General features: G+C 40.9%; 1 protein-coding gene across 4 annotated transcripts in view; it reads left to right on the top strand.

The window, feature by feature from the left end:
• The first annotated feature begins 1,786 nt into the window (after positions 1-1,786).
• Positions 1,787-20,885, top strand: part of CUNH15orf41 (chromosome unknown C15orf41 homolog) — a 182,942-nt gene continuing 163,843 nt past the window's right edge. For all 4 annotated transcript variants that reach the window (XM_026651445.2, XM_024200988.2, XM_024200989.2 and 1 more), the window contains exon 1: positions 1,787-2,047. In XM_026651445.2, the coding sequence (XP_026507230.1) occupies positions 1,947-2,047 (101 nt within the window). In that variant the 5' untranslated portion in view covers positions 1,787-1,946. The remainder of the gene's footprint in view (positions 2,048-20,885) is intronic.

Here is a 20,885-nt window from a genome sequence, read left to right as displayed (position 1 = left end):
GGTTTGGAAGTGGGGGCATTGCCCCTCAAACTGCAAGCCTAGGGCAGGTACAGAATTTGCTGCCCCCATGTGCAGCCCCGTTGGCCTGACTTGAGCTGTCCGACCACCCACAATATAGAAGTCAAACTATGCCAATGTTTAAAGGCTCAAAACCAGGAGGCAAACACAAAGATCTCAAAATATTATTTTTAATCTCTCATGATTTCTAAGTCAGTTTCAAGGATTTTTGTGGCTTCACTCACTATATCTAAAAACATGGTATTGGCACTATGACTTTATAGATGTACTTAACTTTACAAATGTGAGTAGTCCCATTGGCTTAGCATGTGTAACAATTAAGTACATGTATAATTTTTTTCAGAACTAGGGCCTCAAGTTTATACTGTTATTCTGGGTGTTGGGAGAAACCTTGCTGAAGCTGGTGGGCATAACGGATGCCTTCCATTCAGGCTACATGAGGGAACAATTAAATGCCCCTTTGTTTAGCAATATCTGAAACAATAAGAGCCAGCACCTAAAACACTGGCCATATGTAAAGCCATTCAGGAATCTGAATTATGTGGGCAGAATGAAAAGGCAGGGACAAGGGATTGATAGCAGGGGTGTATGTGAGAGAGACGGGGCAGAAACACCACAGAAATAGAGAAGGGGGTAACAACATACAATTATCTATTAAAAAGGTGCTCCTATCATCCAGGTATTTCTAGACAATTCTTAAATACACAGCACTAAAATAAAATCCATAATGGGAGCACTCTGCTTAAAATTATATTTTATAAAATCCTATTTTAATATGTTTATTTGGATGTTAAATTACTGCTAGGTACACTAACCTACTGTACTGAGTTTGCAATTCCTAAAGTACACTGCATGAGAGGAAGATGCTAGCTAGAAACAAATGACATTGACCAGTATATTTATACTGTTGAAACTGACAGAAGCAAATAAACAAACAATGACAATGGTGAAAAGTAATTTACGTTTAAAAATACTACACAGTTTGAAACAAGGGACTAGAGGGGCACATCAGTATCTCCTTGAAGGCAGAAAAGGAGAAAGGACTAAGGGAGAGGGGGATTAAAGGTAACAGAGTGGTCAGGAGATGTGACCTCCGAGTGGCAGTTTTAGGATCCCTAGATCTCTGGGCACACACAGAGGGTGCCAACTCTTGTCCTTCCCAAACCATACCCCCGTGTCCTCCAATGGGTACACAGCTTGTATGAGGCCTTTAGCCACACTATTGGCAGTATGAGCCACTTCCTGGTCAGTGCAAAGATGCATGCCAGGGAAGGAAGCGAGTCACGGGACAAGTACCTCCATCTTTTATTATCCCTCTCAAGGTGAGTAAAGGGTTCATGGCTCCCCCCCCCCCCCCGGGCCTCCCCAAACTGGTCTTTCCGGGGGCTGCACTTCCACGTCCCATGGAAGGGGCAAAGAACAGCACGACGTTATGCAACCGTTTGGGGGTAAGGCCAGCAGCCATGGAGTAGCCGCTCCACTGCGCTGCAGGGGGAGGGGGGAGGCAGGCACGCTTTCCACTCCCATGGCAGCAGCGGCTGGAAAGGCGGCGCCCCGCGGGACAGTAGCCAGATGGCTTCAGCGCCGGCTACCTTCTCAGGCATAGTCAGAGCCTGCCCACAGCGCGTATTAAGCCTGCGGCCCTGCCCCCAAACGTTAACTCCTCCCAATCGCCGCCGCTGCCGCTCGTTCTTCCCCCTTCTCCTTATGCCTGAAGGGCGGGGCGGCAGGAGCTGGTAACTGTCGCGCATGGGCGTTGGGCTTTTTCAGCGCTGGGCGCTCGCGCGGGGTGTCAGAGCCTTGCTGCGGCTGCAGCGCCATTCTCTTCTTTCCCCATCCCCTAGGATTAGAGCGGGCGCGCCCCCCTCCTCCCCTTTGGCTGCTGCAGCCCCTGCGTTGTGTGACTGGGAAGCTCCTGAGGGCGAGGCATGAAGCTGAGCAAAGCCCAGTATGATGAAATAGCCCAGTTCCTGGGGCACGTGCAGCCCACCAGACAGAGCCTGAGGAAGCTGAAGGAGAGATTCCCTAGGTAAGTCTGTCTCAACCCCACACCCTTGGGCTGCCACCCTATGCCAGTGCAGCCTCCACTCCTCTGGGCTGGTGGGGTGGCCTGGAATCTCCATGCGTGGTTTATAGGAGCCAGATCTTGTTTTTAAGGGCAGCCCTGCAAGGTGGTTTTCTGTGTTGTACAAAATTCTACATGGTGCAAAATCACACACATACACCCCCTCATAGTGCAGCATACAGTCGTCTGGGGGTAACGTTTGTCTTGTGTGACCTGATGGGGATCAAAATAAAGGATGCCCCCCCCAAATAAGAGCTCTCTGGTTACCCTGTGTGAACCCCAAACTCCAAATAGATCCACTTGCCTGAATGAGCCATCATTGCATTGAACCCTGACTAGGGGAAATTGAGGGGGAATCCTGCTTGGGATGCTATTTCCCTTTCCTTCTAGTACAGGGAAAGGAATGGCCTGTAGACCCTGCTGTAACTGTTCTCTGCACATCGTGCCACTATTGGGTTGGTTTAAGGCTCAATCAAGGACAACCTGTCTAGATGAGCATTAACCCATCTCACCTTCTGGTACTCCTTCAGTTAAGATCACCAGTGCAGTCAGGTTAATACCTACTTGGACAAAACTGAAGAGCATGGATGACAGGATGTTCTCCATTAGGAGTTGGGCCTCATTTCTTGCATTTACTTCCTGCCAGCTATGATAGAGGTCATGTTTGTTAACCTTCAGGAGGCTGCAAAGCTCATCTTCTTTCCCAGACTTTTGGGAAGGGGGTTGATATGAGGGTTATGTGGTGATACTGGCAGCCATGTGGGATGTTAGTTATGTTTTCTGGGTATTTAGGACTATATTCTCAGTGCTTTATGTAGGCATAACGTTTGTTGTAGGGGCGGGGAGGGGGGGGTTACAATTTGTTGTTTTTGTGACGATGCTACCTGTTCTGATAGGAGAGCTTCTCCCGTCGTCGGCGAAGGTACTCCACCTCCCTGATAGGCGGCAGCTATGTGGACAGGAGAAGACCTCCCATTGACATAGCACTGTCTAAACTGGCGAATAGGTTGGGATAACTACGTCACTTGGGGGTGTGGATTTTTTACACGCCTGAGCAATGTAGTTATACTGACATAAGTTCCTAGTGTAGACCAAGCGTTAGTGTTGGTGAATTACTCTGAAGTAATGATCTTTCCCTGGCCTAAATGTATTCCTTTACAGAAAATAAATCATGCAACGCCAACTTTTTGAGCTTCTCTACCAATATGCTTCAACACTGAGCTGGATGGACTACCTCTATGAGTAAGAGGGTAGTTCAGCCTTCCTTCTCATTCTCTTATTAACCTCTGCTGAGGTAGCAAGTAAAAATGCACATTGTGGTTGCATTTTTTGTGACTGTGACAGCTGTCCACTGGGATTTATTAATCAGCAAGCTGGAATTTTGGAAAATCATTCAACTGAAGATTCCATGAGAGGACTTTCAAATATCTGGGCTTCCATTTCAGTTACAAAGCAAGCTCCCACCTCCCTCCCAAATTTAATATTTTAAAATAAATGAAAATAGTTTTTCAGCAGTTGAGACCCCAGAAGTAGCTGCAGAGATTGGAGCCCACTTGGTCTGGTCTACATTAAAAAGTTAGTTTGGCTTAAGTATGTCACTCGGGTTGTAAAAAATGTCATGCCCTGTGTGACGTAATTAAGCCAAATTAAGCCCCTGGTATAGACTCTGCTAAATTGATGAAAAAATTCTGTTGCTGTTGTGTCTACACTACAGCAGCGCCCCTACAGCTGTGCCGCTATAGCATTTCTAGTGCCGACATACTCCTTGTAGAGTTAGCTGTAGAATGAGGGTATGTCTACACTTAAAACGCTACAGTGGCACAGCTGTAGCTGCATCACTGTAACACTTTACTGTGGACACAGATTACAGTGATGGGAGGGGTTCTCCTGTCACTGTAGTGAATCCACCTCCCCAAGAGGAGGTTGCTAGGTTGATGGAAGAATTCTTCCATCGATTTAGCACTGTCTACACTGGGGGTTAGGTTGGCATAGCTATGTCTCTCAGGGGTGTGAATTTTTCACACCTCTGAGAGGAGTAGCTATGGTGATCTAAAGTTTCAGTGTACACCAGCCCTCAACCTTCAACAAGCTTTCCCTTTCCTCTGCTTACAAAACTCTGGATCATCTATGCACACAACTTGCACCAATTTAATTAAATCAGTTTAACATCGCACCTTTAGCTAACTGATGCACCTTGGATTGTGGACTGTCTAATCTGATATGAGTGTGCATACGCAAGGTTGCACTGGTTTAACATGTTGATTTAACATCACACAGACTTTCAAACACATTCAGGAACTTTCTGTTCACCTCCCCACATATCCTTTATCAGGTACTTTGATCCCACAAATCTATGTATCAGTAATGTGCAATGGGGGTATCATGACTGCATACCACAGAACTGATAGGCCTTTTACTAGCAGCTACAGATGGAAAACAATGCAGTTAACTTTAATTTTTATGTTTAAATTGCCAATTACACTCCACTTTGTTAGACTGGAGGGTGCAGTGCTGCAGTTCCATAGACTATGCCCTTTATTCAAAAATCCAACAAGCCAAGGTAATCGCCAATAAAAAAAAATCACCCCTTAACCTTTTCTTTATTAAGCTAAATAAATCGAGCTCCTTGGAACTTTTACTGTAAGGCATGGATCCATAGATCATTCTTGTGACTCTTCTTTGAATCCTCTCCAATTTTTCAATATCCTTCTTGAATTGTGGAGACCAGAAATGGGTACAGTATTCCAGTAGCGGTCACACCAATGCCAAACACAGAGATAATATAACCTCCCTTCTCCTCCTCGATATTCTTTTCTTTTTGTATTCAAAGATCACGTTAGCTTTTTAGGCTGCATTTGCTCTGGGAGCTCATATTCATCTGATTAGCTACCATGATCCCAAGTCTTTTTCAGTCTCTGCTTTCCAGGATAGACATTTGTCTGTACTGAAATGCATATTGTTTGTATGTGCCCAGATTACTTAATAATCCAGATTTCTCTATATTAGTGATCTACCTTCTTCATTATTTACCAGTTCTCCCAACCTTTTTGTCATTTGCAAATTTTATCAGTGATTATTTTCTTTTCTTCCAGATTATTGATAAAAATGGTAAATAGAATAGATCTAAGAAACATTCCTTGTGAGATTCCACTAGAAACACACCTGCTCAATGATGATTCCCTGTTTACAATTAAATTTTAAGACCCTGATAGCCAGTTTTTAATCCAATTAATGTATGCCATGTTGATTTTTGTGGTCGTCTAGTTTCTTAATTAAAATGTCAAGCAGTACCAAGTGATATGCACAAGTACACATCAACACTATTACCTCTATCAACCACATTTGTAATCTTATTAAAAATATATAAATCAAGTTAGCTCACTCTCTTCCTCTTCTTCCAGCATCATCACTACCAGCCAGAGCTTTCTGGCTGTTTTGAGATGGGAGGGTGAGGGTTCCTGTTGTCTTACCTCTTCCAGCCTCCTTTTATTTTGTAAAGGAAGAAATAAAGGGTGTCGTCTTTCTCATGAGTAGCATCAGTCCCTGAGTCATCTGCTGCCTGGGAAAGCTCTAAGCAACAGCAGAGTAAAATTGACATGATTCTTGTCAGTTTCACCGCTACCCCTGGGTTTCTGAATAGTAGCTGAAAGTGAAAGTGGGCGGGGGTGGGGGGGGGGAGATTGGGAATGCTTGTTAAGTAGTAGAGGTAGTGGGCTGTTTGTTTTCAGATTTAAGAAAACAGCAACATAACAGTTTGTGCTTGCACTTGGAAGGCTGTCTTGGCATTTGTAAGGACTGTAAGCATTGTTATTAAAATATGAAATTTTAAATACAGGAAACATTCATAGATCTGCTCCTCCTTACCACTTGCTGGGGACATTTTCCCGGTGGCCATCCGTGAGTGAACTTTTCATGCCTTGTTTACACAAATCATCTCATTGATTTCAATGGGACTACTTACTCATGTGAGGAAAAAGCAGGATTAGATCCTCAGGTAGATATGTAAACCTAAGCAGTCATTATATCTTTCAGTTCTATCTTTAAAAGTGGCAACTCTTTGCAGTAGTGCACCAGTTTAGTTTATTTGGAATATATACCATCTCCAGCACCTACACAAATACTAGTTTCCTTGAGAGGTTTTAATTTTTTTTTTTTTTTGTCTGTGAGCCTTCATTCTCAGTACCATCATTTATGGATGATATGTTACACCAATGTTTTGCTTTGTCAATAGTATTTGGAGCAAAAGCTAATATAATTTAAAATTTAACTTGCACTTCAAGCTACATTTAGCTAAGCACGTAAATGGCCTGAGAATATGTGATGAGATCTTATTCAGTTGGAGGCTTGAAAAATTCTGTATAAACTTATTGAAATCTTGTATGTTGTAAAAACCAATTACAATGAACTCTGTTACAGTCAAAATAACTTTATAGTGAGTGAATTAGAATATAAGTCCCCAATTACTTGAGTAAGTTGCAGTGTGGAAATTGTAACTTCTGTTATAAAGAAGCTGTTAAAAGGCCGATTGCTGAGTTGAATCTGGTGAGGTGTTTTAATCTACATTTTAGCCATGACATAGAATATATGTATGGCTGAGAATGTGACTGTTAGTGAAACTTACTCAGTAAGGTGGGATATGGCTTCCAAAAAAACATTGTGTATAAGTAACCCTGCACATGCATGCACACAATTTGTGTCTAATGCTAAAATGCAAAGTCTCTTTTCAAGACTTGACCTGAACTTTTTACAAGACAAGTTGCATGGAAATGACCAAAATCCACGTGAGACTGCAGTAGTATAGAACCAAAATGAAAGTTGTGCTTACTCCACTCTAGAAGAGTTAATGGGGAAGAAGAAAGCTTGAAGACTTATTTTTTGGGTGGAAGTGTGAATTTTTTCTCTTAAAGGTTTTTGTTTTTTTGCTTTTATATTTGTGGAGTAGATTTGTCCATACTTGAAAGGGGTAAGAACATTGGGTTGAAGACTTTTTATTTTATTTTCCTCTCTGTCTATTCTGAGATGTATGCAGGGTTATTATAGCTGAGATGTGACAGCTATAGCTTATTTCTTTTGCTAGTTCATCTCTGCAAAGAGCAGTGCTTGTTACAATTGTGAAATGTTCAACTATGATGGCTATGGAGCAGGAACTGTCACGTGGGGAAGCATCTGAATTAGAGCAGTCATGTTGGCTAGGTAAAGAATGAGTCTTTCTTGTCCTGAGGAATTTGTACAATAACAAATGTGTTAAAATCAGGCCATGCCTTTATTCAAAGCTCATTGAAATTGGTGGGATCTAATGGTGAAGTATAAAGACTAAAGCATCCTGTTGAAGCATATTTGGAAATAAATTTCCTAGAAATGTGCTATACTTCAAAATACCATTGTTGTATATCAGGTGCGCTTGTCTTAAATACAGAGGAAAGAATAAACTTGTTAAAGGAATAAACTAATTATACTCATTTTTGGTGGTCACAACACACTTTAATGTGATGCTTTGTAAAGTTATATATTTGTAATAATAATTAGTAGCATAGTAATATAACTGTTGTACCACTTTTGTCCTTTGCGGTATTTCATCGTGCAGCAACTTTGGTGTCCTCTGAAAGACAAACAGATGTCTGTAGATTTAAGGCCAGATTATTGTGGCTGTTGAGTAAGGATGGCATGGAAGATTTAACACTGACCATATGTGATTTTTTTAAATTGACTCATGGATTTTGGGCTATTGTTATAGTCATATTTTGTGTAGTGAAGGACTGTAATCGTAAAAATGGTAATTCTGATTGTACTTCAGGGACAATTACTTATGGTATCATTCTTCTGAAGTCTGAAAACAAGTTCAGGTTAAGAGTTTTACAGGAAGAAGAGATTTGGTACATCATAGTGAAAAATATTTTATTCATGTGATAGCTTTGTGGACAATCATAGTCTGAGCTATATTACAATGGCACAATAAATTGCTGAATACACTGTCTGCTGAATATGACCTCACCATGAAAAATTTGATGCATTAGAGTAGGAAAGGTTGGAATATATCAACCTTAGCTGACAAGGGACTTTGAATTTTGACCTAATACAGATGACCTCTGTGTGCAATAAAAGTGAGCTTAATCTCCAGGTCAAGGTAGAGGTGAATGGCAGGGCAATGTGGAAAGGCTTGTGCTGGATCTGGATGGATCATACCTAGCAAGCAGAGAAATAGAAAACTTAGTTTTTAGGATCACCAGATGGTTATTTACTTTGTTAGCTCAGCTTTGTTCCCCACCATGAACCAAAATATATCTAAGCACAGCTGACGCTCTAGCTGCAGTAGACCAACTTGTTCGTCTGAGTAAAAGGTATGAGATGTGTGTGTTTTGCTCCTATATGTCATTGACTAGCAAAGCTAAATATAAAATGTTCTCTTAGCATGTAGAAAAGAAGGTGTCAAATTACCTTATTGAATAAAAAAATCTAAAAGCTTTATTCCTTTGACAGCCAGCGTATCTTTGGAACACATGAAGTTTATTCCTAAATGGCTTCTCCCTTTAGCAGGAATACAATTAAAGAAGTTGTTGATATATTTCACAGGCATTGAATAATACAAAGGGAATGTGTCCTTGTGAGAGCTTTATTCCTCTAGAAGGTATTTGTTCAAATGAGCACCATTATATAAGAAAAAGTTTTAGATGCTCTGTAGGTTACATAATAAAGAGGTCATATCTATAAAAATGGTAAATATGTGTTTACTGTAAAAATTAGAATGTTTTTATTTTGTTTAGCCAAATTAAATCCACTAGCTAATATTCTAGGAGAGTCCTATTTTACTAACATGCTAATGATGTACGCCCTGAACATTGAATACTTTACACAGATAATAGTGATGGTTTTGTGTGTGTGTGTGTGTGTGTGTATGTATATGTGTATATATATATATATGTATGTATGTGTGTATATATATATATATATATATATATATATATATATATTTTTTAAATCAGCCAGGAGGAAAAAAGTTTGAGACTCCTAATGGAAGGAACCTCTACTCCTTTAATAGAGCCTACAAAATATATTTTCCAGGACTGATCAGCTCTGAAGGCTCTAGAGGTTTGATGATTGGAATGGCAGGAAATCACGCTTTCAGGACATAACGAATTGACTAGGCCATCCATCATTTGTTAGCATGCACTGAAACGCAGGGTTTGTGTGCAGAGGCCTGTGATTTAGTAAATACTTGGGAGATGAATAGAGCTTACACACAAGGGAAGATATTGCTGTCCTTCAGCAGCCTTAGACAGAGATTCCTGCTGAGAAGGCCGTCTGACAGCAGCTCATCAGTAACTGGCCTGTCACAGTCAGTGATGCCCACCAACCATTGCTAGTATATTAAATGCATTTTTAATATCTGCTTCAGTAGATTTAATGAAGAGAATTTAGTTTCCATACACTGATCACTGCTTCCTCAAGTGTTTTAAAGCATTGACTGTAGCACTTGCAAGAAAGGGAACTGTGTTGATACTTGGGAGAGCTGATTGAAAAGGAAAGTTAAACAAAATGATATACAAACAAAATAAGTCATTAACTGAGCAGTCATGTTGTTACAGTGAAACAAAAATGATTGTTTGAAAAAGTCAACATAGTCTTATCTGCTCTACCTGCTAGGAGACCATGGCCTGCTGTACTGGAGCGAGCGATATAGAGGTGGAAAGAGAGAGATGTGCACAATGGTTCTGTTTCTAGTGTGGCTGGCCTGACTAAAGATCATGACTGCTTTCCCTGAGCTTTCAGATTTTAGTACTTGAACCAAAGGGCAATGCTCTGTGGCTTTCATGGCTCTTGGGAAGATGATGGGTGTATGTGAGAAGTATTGGAAGAGATTTTGTTTTTAATGATTCTTCAAAGCATCTTGTTGAACATTTTACCATAGCACTGGAAGAATTAAACTAATGTGGGGGGAGAAGGAATTTGAGGGATAAAAATTTCCCAAGTTACATAAAGTGCAAGGTTTATCATGGATTATTTAAAATATTGACCTTTTATATATTTTTAAAGTCCATGTTAACCTTGTACCAAACACTAGGCTCTTTGCTATCCCATAGATAAGAAAAATACTTAGCTACTACAGTTCAGAATTTAAATGTTTAAAATCTTATTGCTATTTGTGTTTCCTGGGAATTTTGAGGAAAAACTGCTAGTTCTGTAAAGTACACATGTGTAGTCTTGTTCATCTAATGAATTTCAGTACTGACCGTGTTCACTACAAAACAACAAGACATTGTTTTCTCTCTTGCTCTTTTTTTTTTTTTTTTTTTTTTTTTTTTTTTTTTTTTTTTTTTTTTTTAATCATCTCTGGAATATACTCCACGTTCACAGAAGAGGAAACATCTACAGATTGGGATCTATAAATTTTATTCTTGTATGTGTCAAAACAGTAATGTATTAAATGAAATTATTATAAAAATTTAAGATGTCTTAAATACACTTACATTTTTATAACACATGGCAATATTAAATAATACATTTCCTTGTTAGCATCTGTTTGCCATCATTGTTGGCAAGACCTATGATTTATTGCCTAAATTAATGACCAAGACCATTTTGGTCTTGATATATGCTCCTAAACTTATCATATCACTAAATAAAATAAAATGTATGCTCTTGTGACAGTCATTTTTGTAATTGTTTCTACTTCTAAGTGTCCTATTCAGTGAAAGCAGCATAATAGTCTGCAACCTGAAAATAATCTTAGAAAGCTAAATTGTATTTCGTGTTGAGGAATAGTTGGTAAGGATTTCAATGAGAATTTATAATACAGTAACTTTTTTTCTCTCTCTCCACTTTTACCTTATTATTTTAGTGGCAATCCACCAGAAGAAAGTTTGAGGAAACAATGTCTTACTTAGTCAGTGTTACTAACACATCTGATCAACTCCTGCACACTGAAGATGAAATCTTGGTCCCTTTAGAGATGGCAAAACTACCATTGACTTAAATGGGGCCAAGATTTCGCCCTATATAAAGTTCTGCCATGTTTCTGGCTTTTAGCAACTACAACATCTTATTGATCCTGTGAAGACATTCTATCTTTTTTTTGTTTTGACCCCTCTCCTTCTTGAGTCGGAAGAGAGTAGAGAATACCTGGGACCCTTCTAAAAGCTGGCCACCTTTTATGAGGGGAATCTTCCACCCACTCTAAAGCACCATCTAGTAGTCCAACCAGTACTACAGAAAACATTGCTTTATGCTAGAGATCTCTTGAGCTACCACTCAGTGTCTAATCTCCCTTTTCTAAACAAGATAAATTTAGAAGTCAGCCATAAACAATCACCAATGCCATTTTCTTGGGCTTCTGAATAGCATTAGGTTGCTCTGGTGGATGACCTCCTCTTATACATATAAAAGGAAAATACATCCATACCCATCCTCTCTCAGGTGTCTCAGTAGCATTTGGTACCATTGGTCACCAGACATTCCTGCCCTGCCACCAAGAAACAGCAGGGAACAAAAATGCCTTGAAATGGCACAGGTCCTTCTCAGACAGACCAAGGTGGTGTTAGGACCAACTTATTCCTTCACCTGTGGCATCCCACTGGCTTAATCCAATTCCCTATGTTTTACAACACACATAAAACTGTTTGGAGAACTGGTAAGACAACATGAACAAAAGTGCCAGCAGCATGCAAATAATGCCTTCAGTCATAGTGATGGGCGTCTTCACTCATATTATTTCATGTGGTCCTTTAGAACTCATCATTGCAATAGGATGCTTGGGTAGCAATGGTGAGACAAAGCTCCTGCTTCTATCTGTGCTGGCCAGAAGACTGCACATCAACCTATCAGATGCAAACCCGCTAATGAGTTTTCACATTTGTGACCTCCAGATTTTTTTATTATTGTTATTCTTATATAGGAGTGAATCATAGACTTTAAGGTCAGAAGGGACCATTATGATCATCTAGTCCAGTGGTTCCCAAACTTTAACAGCCTGCGAACCCCTTTCACTAAATTGTGAAATCTCGTGAACCCCCTCCTAAAAATGAATATTTTCAGGAATTTAAGTTTAAATTTCCTCAGTGTGATGGATGCCCCAACTGCCGGGCCCGGAATCTATGAACCTCTGAAAAATATTTTTAATTGAAACTTTTTTTAACGAACATAGAAAAAGCAGAAACCAAAAATGTTTTGTAAAATGTTTTTTTGGCTTTTGTTTAAAAAAAAATGGTTTCGAATAAAAATAAATTCATTTTTGGTTTTCAAAAATCAGAAAATGTTTCATGAAAACAGTTTTTGAAAATGGACCATTTTTCCGTTTCAGTTTTTTGTAAATTTTTCTTGGGGAATTTTGAAAAATGTGAAAAAAATTCAAAACTGTCTGTGAAAAATGCTTGGTATTTTTCACCCACCTCTAGTTTAGGGTGAGGTTGTGACTGGTGTAACAAGGAGGGCTGTGGTTCTGGCTTTAGATGAGATTTGGCAAATTCCTGGGGCTTGGGCTGGGGTTCGGGCTGTCGGCTCCCCCGCTGACGGGGACGGGGCTCGGGCTGCTGGCCCCAATTGCCCGGCCCCGCTCTCCCTGGGGCTCAGGCTGCCAGCCCTGCGCGGAGCGCTGTGGTTTGGGCTGCCGGCTCCCCCACTGACCGCCGGGACTCAGGCTGCCTGCCCCAACTGCCCGGCCCCGCTCTCCCTGGGGCTGGGGCTGCCGGCTCCCCCGCTGACAGGGGAGGGCTGGGGCTGCCGACTCAAACTGCCTGCTTTCCCCAAGGCTCAGGCTGCTGGCTCCCTGGCTGACAGGGGAGGGCTCGGGCTGCTGGATCAAACTGCCGGCCCCCGCTCTCCCCAAGGCTCGGGCTGCCGGCCCCCCTGTTGACAGGGGAGGGGCTCGGGCTGCCGGCTCAAACTGCCCGCTCTCCACGAGGCTTGGGCTGCCGGCTCCTTGGCTGACAAGGGAGGGCTCGGGCTGCCGGCTCAAACTACCCGGCCCCACGCTCCCTGGGGCTCGGGCTGTCTGCCCTGCAGCTGAGTCCCAGCAGAGTCCGCTGGCCGCCATTAATGAAATTTTTCTTTCGAACCCCCTGAAACGTTCTGCGAACCCCCAGGGGTTCGCGAACCCCACTTTGGGAACCACTGATCTAGTCTGACTTCCTGCACAACGCAGGCCACAGAATCTCACCCATCCACTCCTGTATCAAACCTATGTCTGAGCCATTGAAGTCCTCAAAGCATGGTTTAAAGACTTCAAGGTGCAGAGAATCTTCTAGCAAGTGACCTGTGCCCCACGCTGCAGAGGAAGGCGAAAACTCCGCAGGGCCTCTGCCAATCTGCCCTGGAGGAAAATTCCTTCCCGACCCCAAATATGGCGATCAGCTAAACCCTGAGCATGTGGGGAAGACTCACCAGCTAGACTCCCAGGAAAGAATTATCTGTAGTAACTCAGATCCCACCCCATCTAACATCCCATCACAAGCCATTGAGCATATTTACCGCTAATAGACAAACACTAATTAATTGCCAAAATTAGGCTATCCCATCATACCATCCCCTCCATAAACTTATCAAGCGTAGGCTTTTGCCCCCACTGCTCCCCTTGGAAGGTTGTTCCAGAACTTCATTCCTCTGATGGTTAGAAACCTTCGTCTAATTTCAAGTCTAAACTTCCTGATGGCCAGTTTATATCCATTTGTTCTTGTGTCCACATTGGTACTGAACTTAAATAAACTCTCCCTGGTATTTATCCCTCTGATATATTTATAGAGAGCAATCATATCTCCCCTCAGCCTTCTTTTGGTTAGTCTAAACAAGCCAAGCTCTTTGAGTCTCCTTTTATAAGACAGGTTTTCCATTCCTTGGATCATCCTAGTAGCCCTTCTCTGTACCTGTTCCAGTTTGAATTCATCCTTTTTAAACATGGGAGACCAGAACTGCACACAGTATTCCAGATGAGGTCTCACCAGTGCCTTGTATAACAGTACTAAGACCTCCTTATCTCTACTGGAAATACCTTGCCTGATGCATCCCAAGACCGCCTTAGCTTTTTTTATGGCCATATCACAAATTCTGATAAAACTAAAGTTGGTAGAGAGTGCTGCAGCTCATCTGCTTAGAATAGGTGGTCATGAACACATCAGACTAGTGATCTGCTTCTTGCACTGACTCCCCATGGAAGGAAGTTCATATCAACTTCCGAGACTCAGAATCCTGTATGAAACTGTCTCTCTCCCCCTTTCCATGGCTTTCTACTGCACTACATTCCACTGGAACAATGAAACTTCCAGTCAATAAAGAGAGGCTCATGAATGCAGGAGACAGAAGTTTTACAGGAGCTGTACCTAGACTATATGGAACTCCTGCAAAAGACAAGCTGCAAAAAAGACTAATATGATTCTGGGGTGTATTAACAGGAGGGTTGTATGTAAGACAAAGGAGGTCCTCCTTTACTCAGCACTGGTGAGGCCTCAGCTGAAATATTGTGTCCAGTTCTGGGCAGTACAATTTAGGAAGGATGTGGAGAAATTTAAGGGAGTCCAGAGGAGAGCAACAAAAATGATCAAATAGGTTTAGAAAACTTGACATATGAAGAAATGTTAAAAGAAACTGGGCATGTTTAAAAAGAATGAGGGGAGACCTGATAAGTCTTCCAATATGTTAAGGGCTGTTATAGAGAGGACAGATCTCAATTGTTCTCAATCTCCACTGAAGGTAGAACAAGAAGTAATGGGCTTAATCTGCAGCAAGGGAGGTTTAAAATAGATATTAGGAAAAACTTTCTAATTGTAAGAGTAGTGAATCTCTGGATTAGACTTCCAAGGGAGATTGTGAAGTCTCCATCATTAGAAGGTTTTAAAAACAGGTTGGACAAATGCATGTCCGGGATGGTTTAGGATTACTTTGTTCTGCTCAGGGTATGGATTTGATGATTTCTTGAGGCCCCTTCCAGTCCTACGTTTCTATGATTCTATGACCATAGAACTTTGGATATTTTAAGAGCTAAATGAAAAACACAGACAATATAAAGAAATGAAAACTTGTAAACTAATCAAGCTATTTCTCCTACCGGCTAAGAAGAAAGAGGGATTTGTATTTTTAAATACTGGCAGACACTCTAGCGATTGGAGTACCTGGATAGTTTGTGTTTTCAGTCTGACAAATAAACTGATACTTACATGAGAAATATGTTTATACATTATTCTGTTTTCAGATTAGAAATGCAACCTTTTGATCATGAAATTTAATTCCCCCAAAATGGAGGGGTAAAGGGAGGAGAGGGCACTATTTTTCACCCATCTCTGTCGAATTTCTTTGTCATCAGCAATCTATGAGAGAACGATAAGCTTTTCTATAAAAGATCTCTGTTTAGTTGAAATAATTTTTCTAGTAGTTCAGTATGACCTCTGGGTTTATCCTTTTCCTAGGCAGGAGTCCTTTTGGCCATCCAATGCATACAATTTCTGACCTTCCTGCTAAGACAGAAATTAAAACTATATGTTTAAAATTTACACTAGGAACCTGGAACCACTCTGAACTCCTCTAGTGACATTTGAAAATTCTTCCTGTTCATGGTTGGTTGGGTTTTTTATTTGTTTTTCCTCTCAATATTTACTGCATATTGATAACAATAGATTTGCTTTAATTTACAGAATTCATTGCTTGTCTGTCTTTCCTTACCCCAAAAAATCCAAATACAAAGTCTCACTAACATTTTTACCATGGGCCAGGATGTTTATTGTAAGCATTATCTAAAATCATTAAAATATTCAGTAGAAAACTAAGTGCTTAGCATAGTGTGCTGCTGAATACTAAATTCAAGTAAGACACTACACAGACATAGAAACCATTTGTTATATTTTAGTATATGAAGCAATAGCTGTGTAAACCTTAATCTTGTAATTTTGTGAGTTCCACTTTGTCATGTAGCTGTAAAAGGTAATCAAAATAAATCATGGGGTATGAAGAAATATTTTTCTAGGGCTTTCTGTGTGCTTTCAGAAGTGGAGCTTGATCCATGAAATTTTAGTAAGCATATTAAATAATACAATATGATGTGCAACATGTCAGGTCTGATAAATTATTTTGTATAGGACATTTATACAACATGTTGAGCTGCTATGTGAACAGCTTAATGATTATAAATTATGTTAATCTTTCTTGCCATATTTACTTTTTGTTAAAATCATAGTGTTTTCAAATGGTATATATTTTTTTCAGATAATGGGTAGATATAAGAAAGGTGTAGGTCATCTCCAAGATGGTATGACAGTGATCCAAGGTTCCTCAGCTGTGCAGTGTACATAACACAGATGTTGGGAGAGTCATCTGTCAGCTATGCCTCTCCTATGGAGTTAAAGTTCTAGAGGGAAAAGAATTCGACACAGTGCTGTCACTGTTACATTTTCACAATAGAAGAGCATGCAAATATTGAACCTCCTGCTTAGCTGTAGTGCCCTGTCTAATGTCTGTGCTGGTTAGAATAAAAAAATAGTGGGTGCATCTAGGACTCATAGATCTGACAAAGGTCATGCTATGCTGGGTATTTGAATTGGAAATTGTCTGGACTTAGATTTTATAAAGCTCCCACTGTTGTCGGGGAACATTTCAGCAGGGTTTTGTCCCTGGAGAGGCCTCTTAGGCCCTTTTCTGTCCTATGAATGAATTTAGATGTGAGGGTTTCTCCTGCCTTAAAACTGTTAAGTTCATTTTGCATACATCCCCAGAGAGAAAAACTGGCAGATGCTTTTGTCTTGGAAGTGTTTAAAAGAAAACTGCAGAACAGGAACAAGAGAGAGAAGGGGCCCTGTGTGGAGTCCCAGAACATTTTGGAAATGGCCAATATGCAGTTTTCATCAGTACTAAGGCGGGGCGCAATATGGTGCCTGTAGCTCACTAGGGAATATGAATGTTGATTAAGCATACTCCCAGGCTTTGAAATTCTGAAAGCAGTGTCAGAATAATGGATGTTGAGCAAATGTCAAGCATTTGTTAATTTCTCTGTTATTTGGAGTTTATCTACCATGATCAATCAAATAAACTAGTGCTTCTCTGTTGTGGCATGTGTCATTGATATGGTGATTAGGTGGCTAGAGAGTCCTTCTGTTTTTTTCCAGGTAACAGATTACATATAAACAGTCAACTTTAACATAAAGATTTTTTCGTGATTGGTTTAGTGAAAACTGGTACATTAACAAAGTACTTTGTGGTACCAAGAAAAATTGAGTTTCATGTTTATTTCCATTCCAATTTACAGATTTTTAAATGTCCCTTTTCATTCCTGCAATTTTCAAATTGTTGCTTAAAAACAAAACACCAGTTTTTGACATCCCTGTTTTTACTGGAGAACTGAATTGAAAGTCTCAATTTAAGAAGCAGAGGTATTGAAGCTTTCACAGAGTACTTTTCCCCTAAGTGTTTTACAGGAGAAATGAGTTAACTTAGTTATCAGTAACATACAGAAATTTAAATAGTCTGACCAAAAATCCCTTCTCTGAATTCTCACTTTCCAGTCTCCTGCCTTTTGTAATGTCATGGTCTCTCTAATTCTGCAGTTTTCCTAAGAGTCTTGTAGCATATTAAGATCTGATCTTTGTAATGTTAGGAACAAACCGAAAAAATAACTTTTCAGGTCTTTTATACACCCTAAAGCAACTAAGGCCATGATCACTTTTATTTCTTTGTGGGTCACCTTTATAAGTTTAAAATGGCTAAGTTTTAAAACTCTCTTATGATTTTTGCAAAGGGGTATATAGGAGTTAGCTGTCCAGGTCCCACCGATTTTCAGTTAAGTTTGTGTGCCCACCTTCTTTAGGCATCATTTGAAAATCATAGCCTCTGTGTACGCACTTAAAACAGAACAACCCATGCATAGACCTTTTGACTGTATTTTGACAATTCCACTATCAAATTACAAAATTTGAACTATCATGTGACTTGAGTGCTGTAAATTGAGCTAATCCCCTGTGTTTAACAGTAATTTTGGATGTTAGCTTTCCCTTGTCCCTGTCTCCGCCGCCTCTTTCTTTTAACACTGCCTTTGTCCCTTGCTTCTTCAAAGTTCCCCCAAGCCAGCGGCTCATCAGGCTGAAGCAATTAAGCCACAGACAGTTTCATAGCCAACAGTGCACAAGAGAGCAATGTGGCCAGCATCACATCTGACCACTTTTGAGTGCCCTAGCCTGATAGACCATAGGGCATTTTGCAGCTGGGTGAAATGGAGATTTCCTTTCAGTGTTATATCAAGCAAGACTCAAACCCACAACGTTCTGGGTTGTAGTCAGTTAGCTTACCCACTCAGCCACCTACTCTTTGGTTAGTGGAATTCTGGCAGTTCAGACAGGTGGCATGGCTGGCCTCCACGCGAAGTTAGAAAATACTTGCATTCAAGGCCACGTTTTTCATCTAGCCCACGGATTAGGTTTCCAATAGAATTCTTATTCTTTTGCTCCCTTACAGAGGGGGAAAGTACTGTGATCATGTCCCTTTAAAGAGAGGGGGGTGCAAAGGGCACTCAGGAGCGCTTTAAGAAGTGTATAAATCTTAGGGTTTTTTAGATTGGGGAGTTGGAAATAAAATGAAATAAAAACTGCAGGGGAGAGTTGTATCATGTCGTGTATCACTTTCTCGGATATTCTCTGTAAATTCTTGCCGCTAGGTGTGTAGCTTGTGTGAAAGCGACATTTAAAAAATATATAATGCAGGTCTAAGGAACAGCTTGGATTTTACGACCTCTTATACTTCATATTCTCCACCACATTTTTAGTGGGAAGGAAGTGTTGTGGGATTCAACTTGTCTTATCCCTGCTTGTGGAGGTGGAAACAAACTTTCTGAAGTGTATGCTCTTCCTGCATCTGTAAGGTAACACACTGAAAAGGGGTAACATAAAAATAAAGTAGCAAAGTATCACACTGCTCTAGCTGTTTGTAAGGAGGAGGTATAAATTAATGAAATTTAATACACCTCTACCCCGATATAACGTGACCCGATATAACACAAATTTGGATATAATGCAGTAAAGCAGAGCTCCAGGGGTGGGGAGAGCTGCGCACTCAGGCGGATCAAAGCAAGTTCGATATAACGTGGTTTCACCTATAATGCGGTAAGATTTTTTGGCTCCCGAGGACAGCGTTCTATAGGGGTAGAGGTGTATATGGTTAGCTATGTAATCCTAAATTTTCAGCTGTAAACATGTTTTTCTTTCTTTAAATATTTAACTTTATAAAATAGGCATGACTTAAAATTGTACTTGTGTTATACATAGCAATGGGGAAAAAATAACTTCCAGACTTGGTTAGAACTACATATTATTTTAATTATATACTGAAGATTATCATCTTTTAAAGTTAATGTTTTACTGATGGTTTCTATTTTAAATTAACTGCTTATAATGGTGTCATTAAAAACTTTGATGACTTTTTAGGTGTTCATTTGTACTTGGAAATAGTTATGCAACACTATGTGCACTTGACATGTGACACATGCAAATATTAAATACAGTAGCAGCATGAGGCCAATGACATTAATAGTAATTTATGTAATGAAAGCCACCTCACTGTTTTTATAATTAATTGCTTGTAAATACTAAATTTAAATATAATTTATAGTTTTCTAAATTTGATTATATACTTATAGCAAATAGTGTGTTTTGGGGGTTATTTTTTAGGATTTTTAATTGGCACATACATTTTTATACAGGCCAAAGTATTTTTCTAATTTTTAAATGTAAATCCAAGGTCCAATTATCTTTAGAGTTGAAGTTAATAGGTATGAAAGGAAAAATATGCTCCTGAAATGGCACTGGTGCATTTATCATTTTGGAGGCTAGTATATTGCTTTAAAAAAAGGAGCAAAAATAATAGGTTATGTGCTCAGATCAGATTCAGAGGGAAAAAAGTAAGGGGAGACTACCAAGTGAAATTACTTTCTCGTTTTGCATAAATCAAATTAAGTCTATGTATAATCATAAATCTCTTATAGTCCTTATCAGATGGGCTGAGGTATCGTGAACTGAAACTATGCTGTTGAGGGAACCGTATAGTTGCCCGAACAGATAGATGGAAATGAAAACATGGGACGATTCTGTCAAATGATGCTCGCAGTCACAATCTGAGTACAATGTGATCCCATTACTGTAACTTATAGGCCTCAACTCTGACCTGGAAGGTGGCCATCTAGGTTATGTCTCCGCTGCCATAAAAAACACAAGGCATCAAGTCTCTGAGCTTGTATCAGCTGACTCAAGCTCATGGCGATTGAGCTGCAGGATTATAAAATTCCTGTGTAAATGCTTGGGCTGGAGCCCAGGCTCTGAGACCTACCCTGCTTGCGCGATTTCAGAGCCCAGATTCCAGTCCAAGCTAGGGAGACCAGATCACAGAGATGAAATATCGGGACGCGGGGAGGGCGAAGCAAAAAAATGAAACAAAACGTTTCGCAGGGGCCGGGGGAATTAGCAGGCCGCCGCTGTGCGCGCTACTCTCCCCGCGGCCCCGGGCACATGCAGCGTCTCCCGCCACCCTGCTGGGAAGGAGCCGCTGGAGTGCAGCCGAGCGGGAGAGGCACGGGGCTCCGGACCCTGGCAGCGGCGTGGGAGAGCGGCTCGGGGCCGCGCGAGCGGGCCATGTAAAGTTTATCGGCTCGGGAGGGACCCTGGCCGGCTCCTCGCCCCTGTAGGGGGGTAGTGTCCCCGCCCCGCGCCAGCATGTCCCGCCAGCCGCCGCAGGCCAGGTAAGGAGCCAAGTCCCCCCTCGTCCTGGCTCCTCAGCTGAGCGGTATTCCTCCTCCCTCCCAGACTTGCAGCTGTAATGGTGGCGCAAGCCTGGAGGGAGGGGTGGTGGC

This window comes from Terrapene carolina, unplaced genomic scaffold (genome assembly GCF_002925995.2).
Source record: "Terrapene carolina triunguis isolate 2854851 unplaced genomic scaffold, T_m_triunguis-2.0 Scaffold96, whole genome shotgun sequence".
NCBI lineage: Eukaryota > Metazoa > Chordata > Testudines > Emydidae > Terrapene > Terrapene triunguis.
The sequence above is the reverse complement of the archived record's forward strand: the minus strand, read 5'-3'. Positions and strand labels throughout refer to the sequence as shown.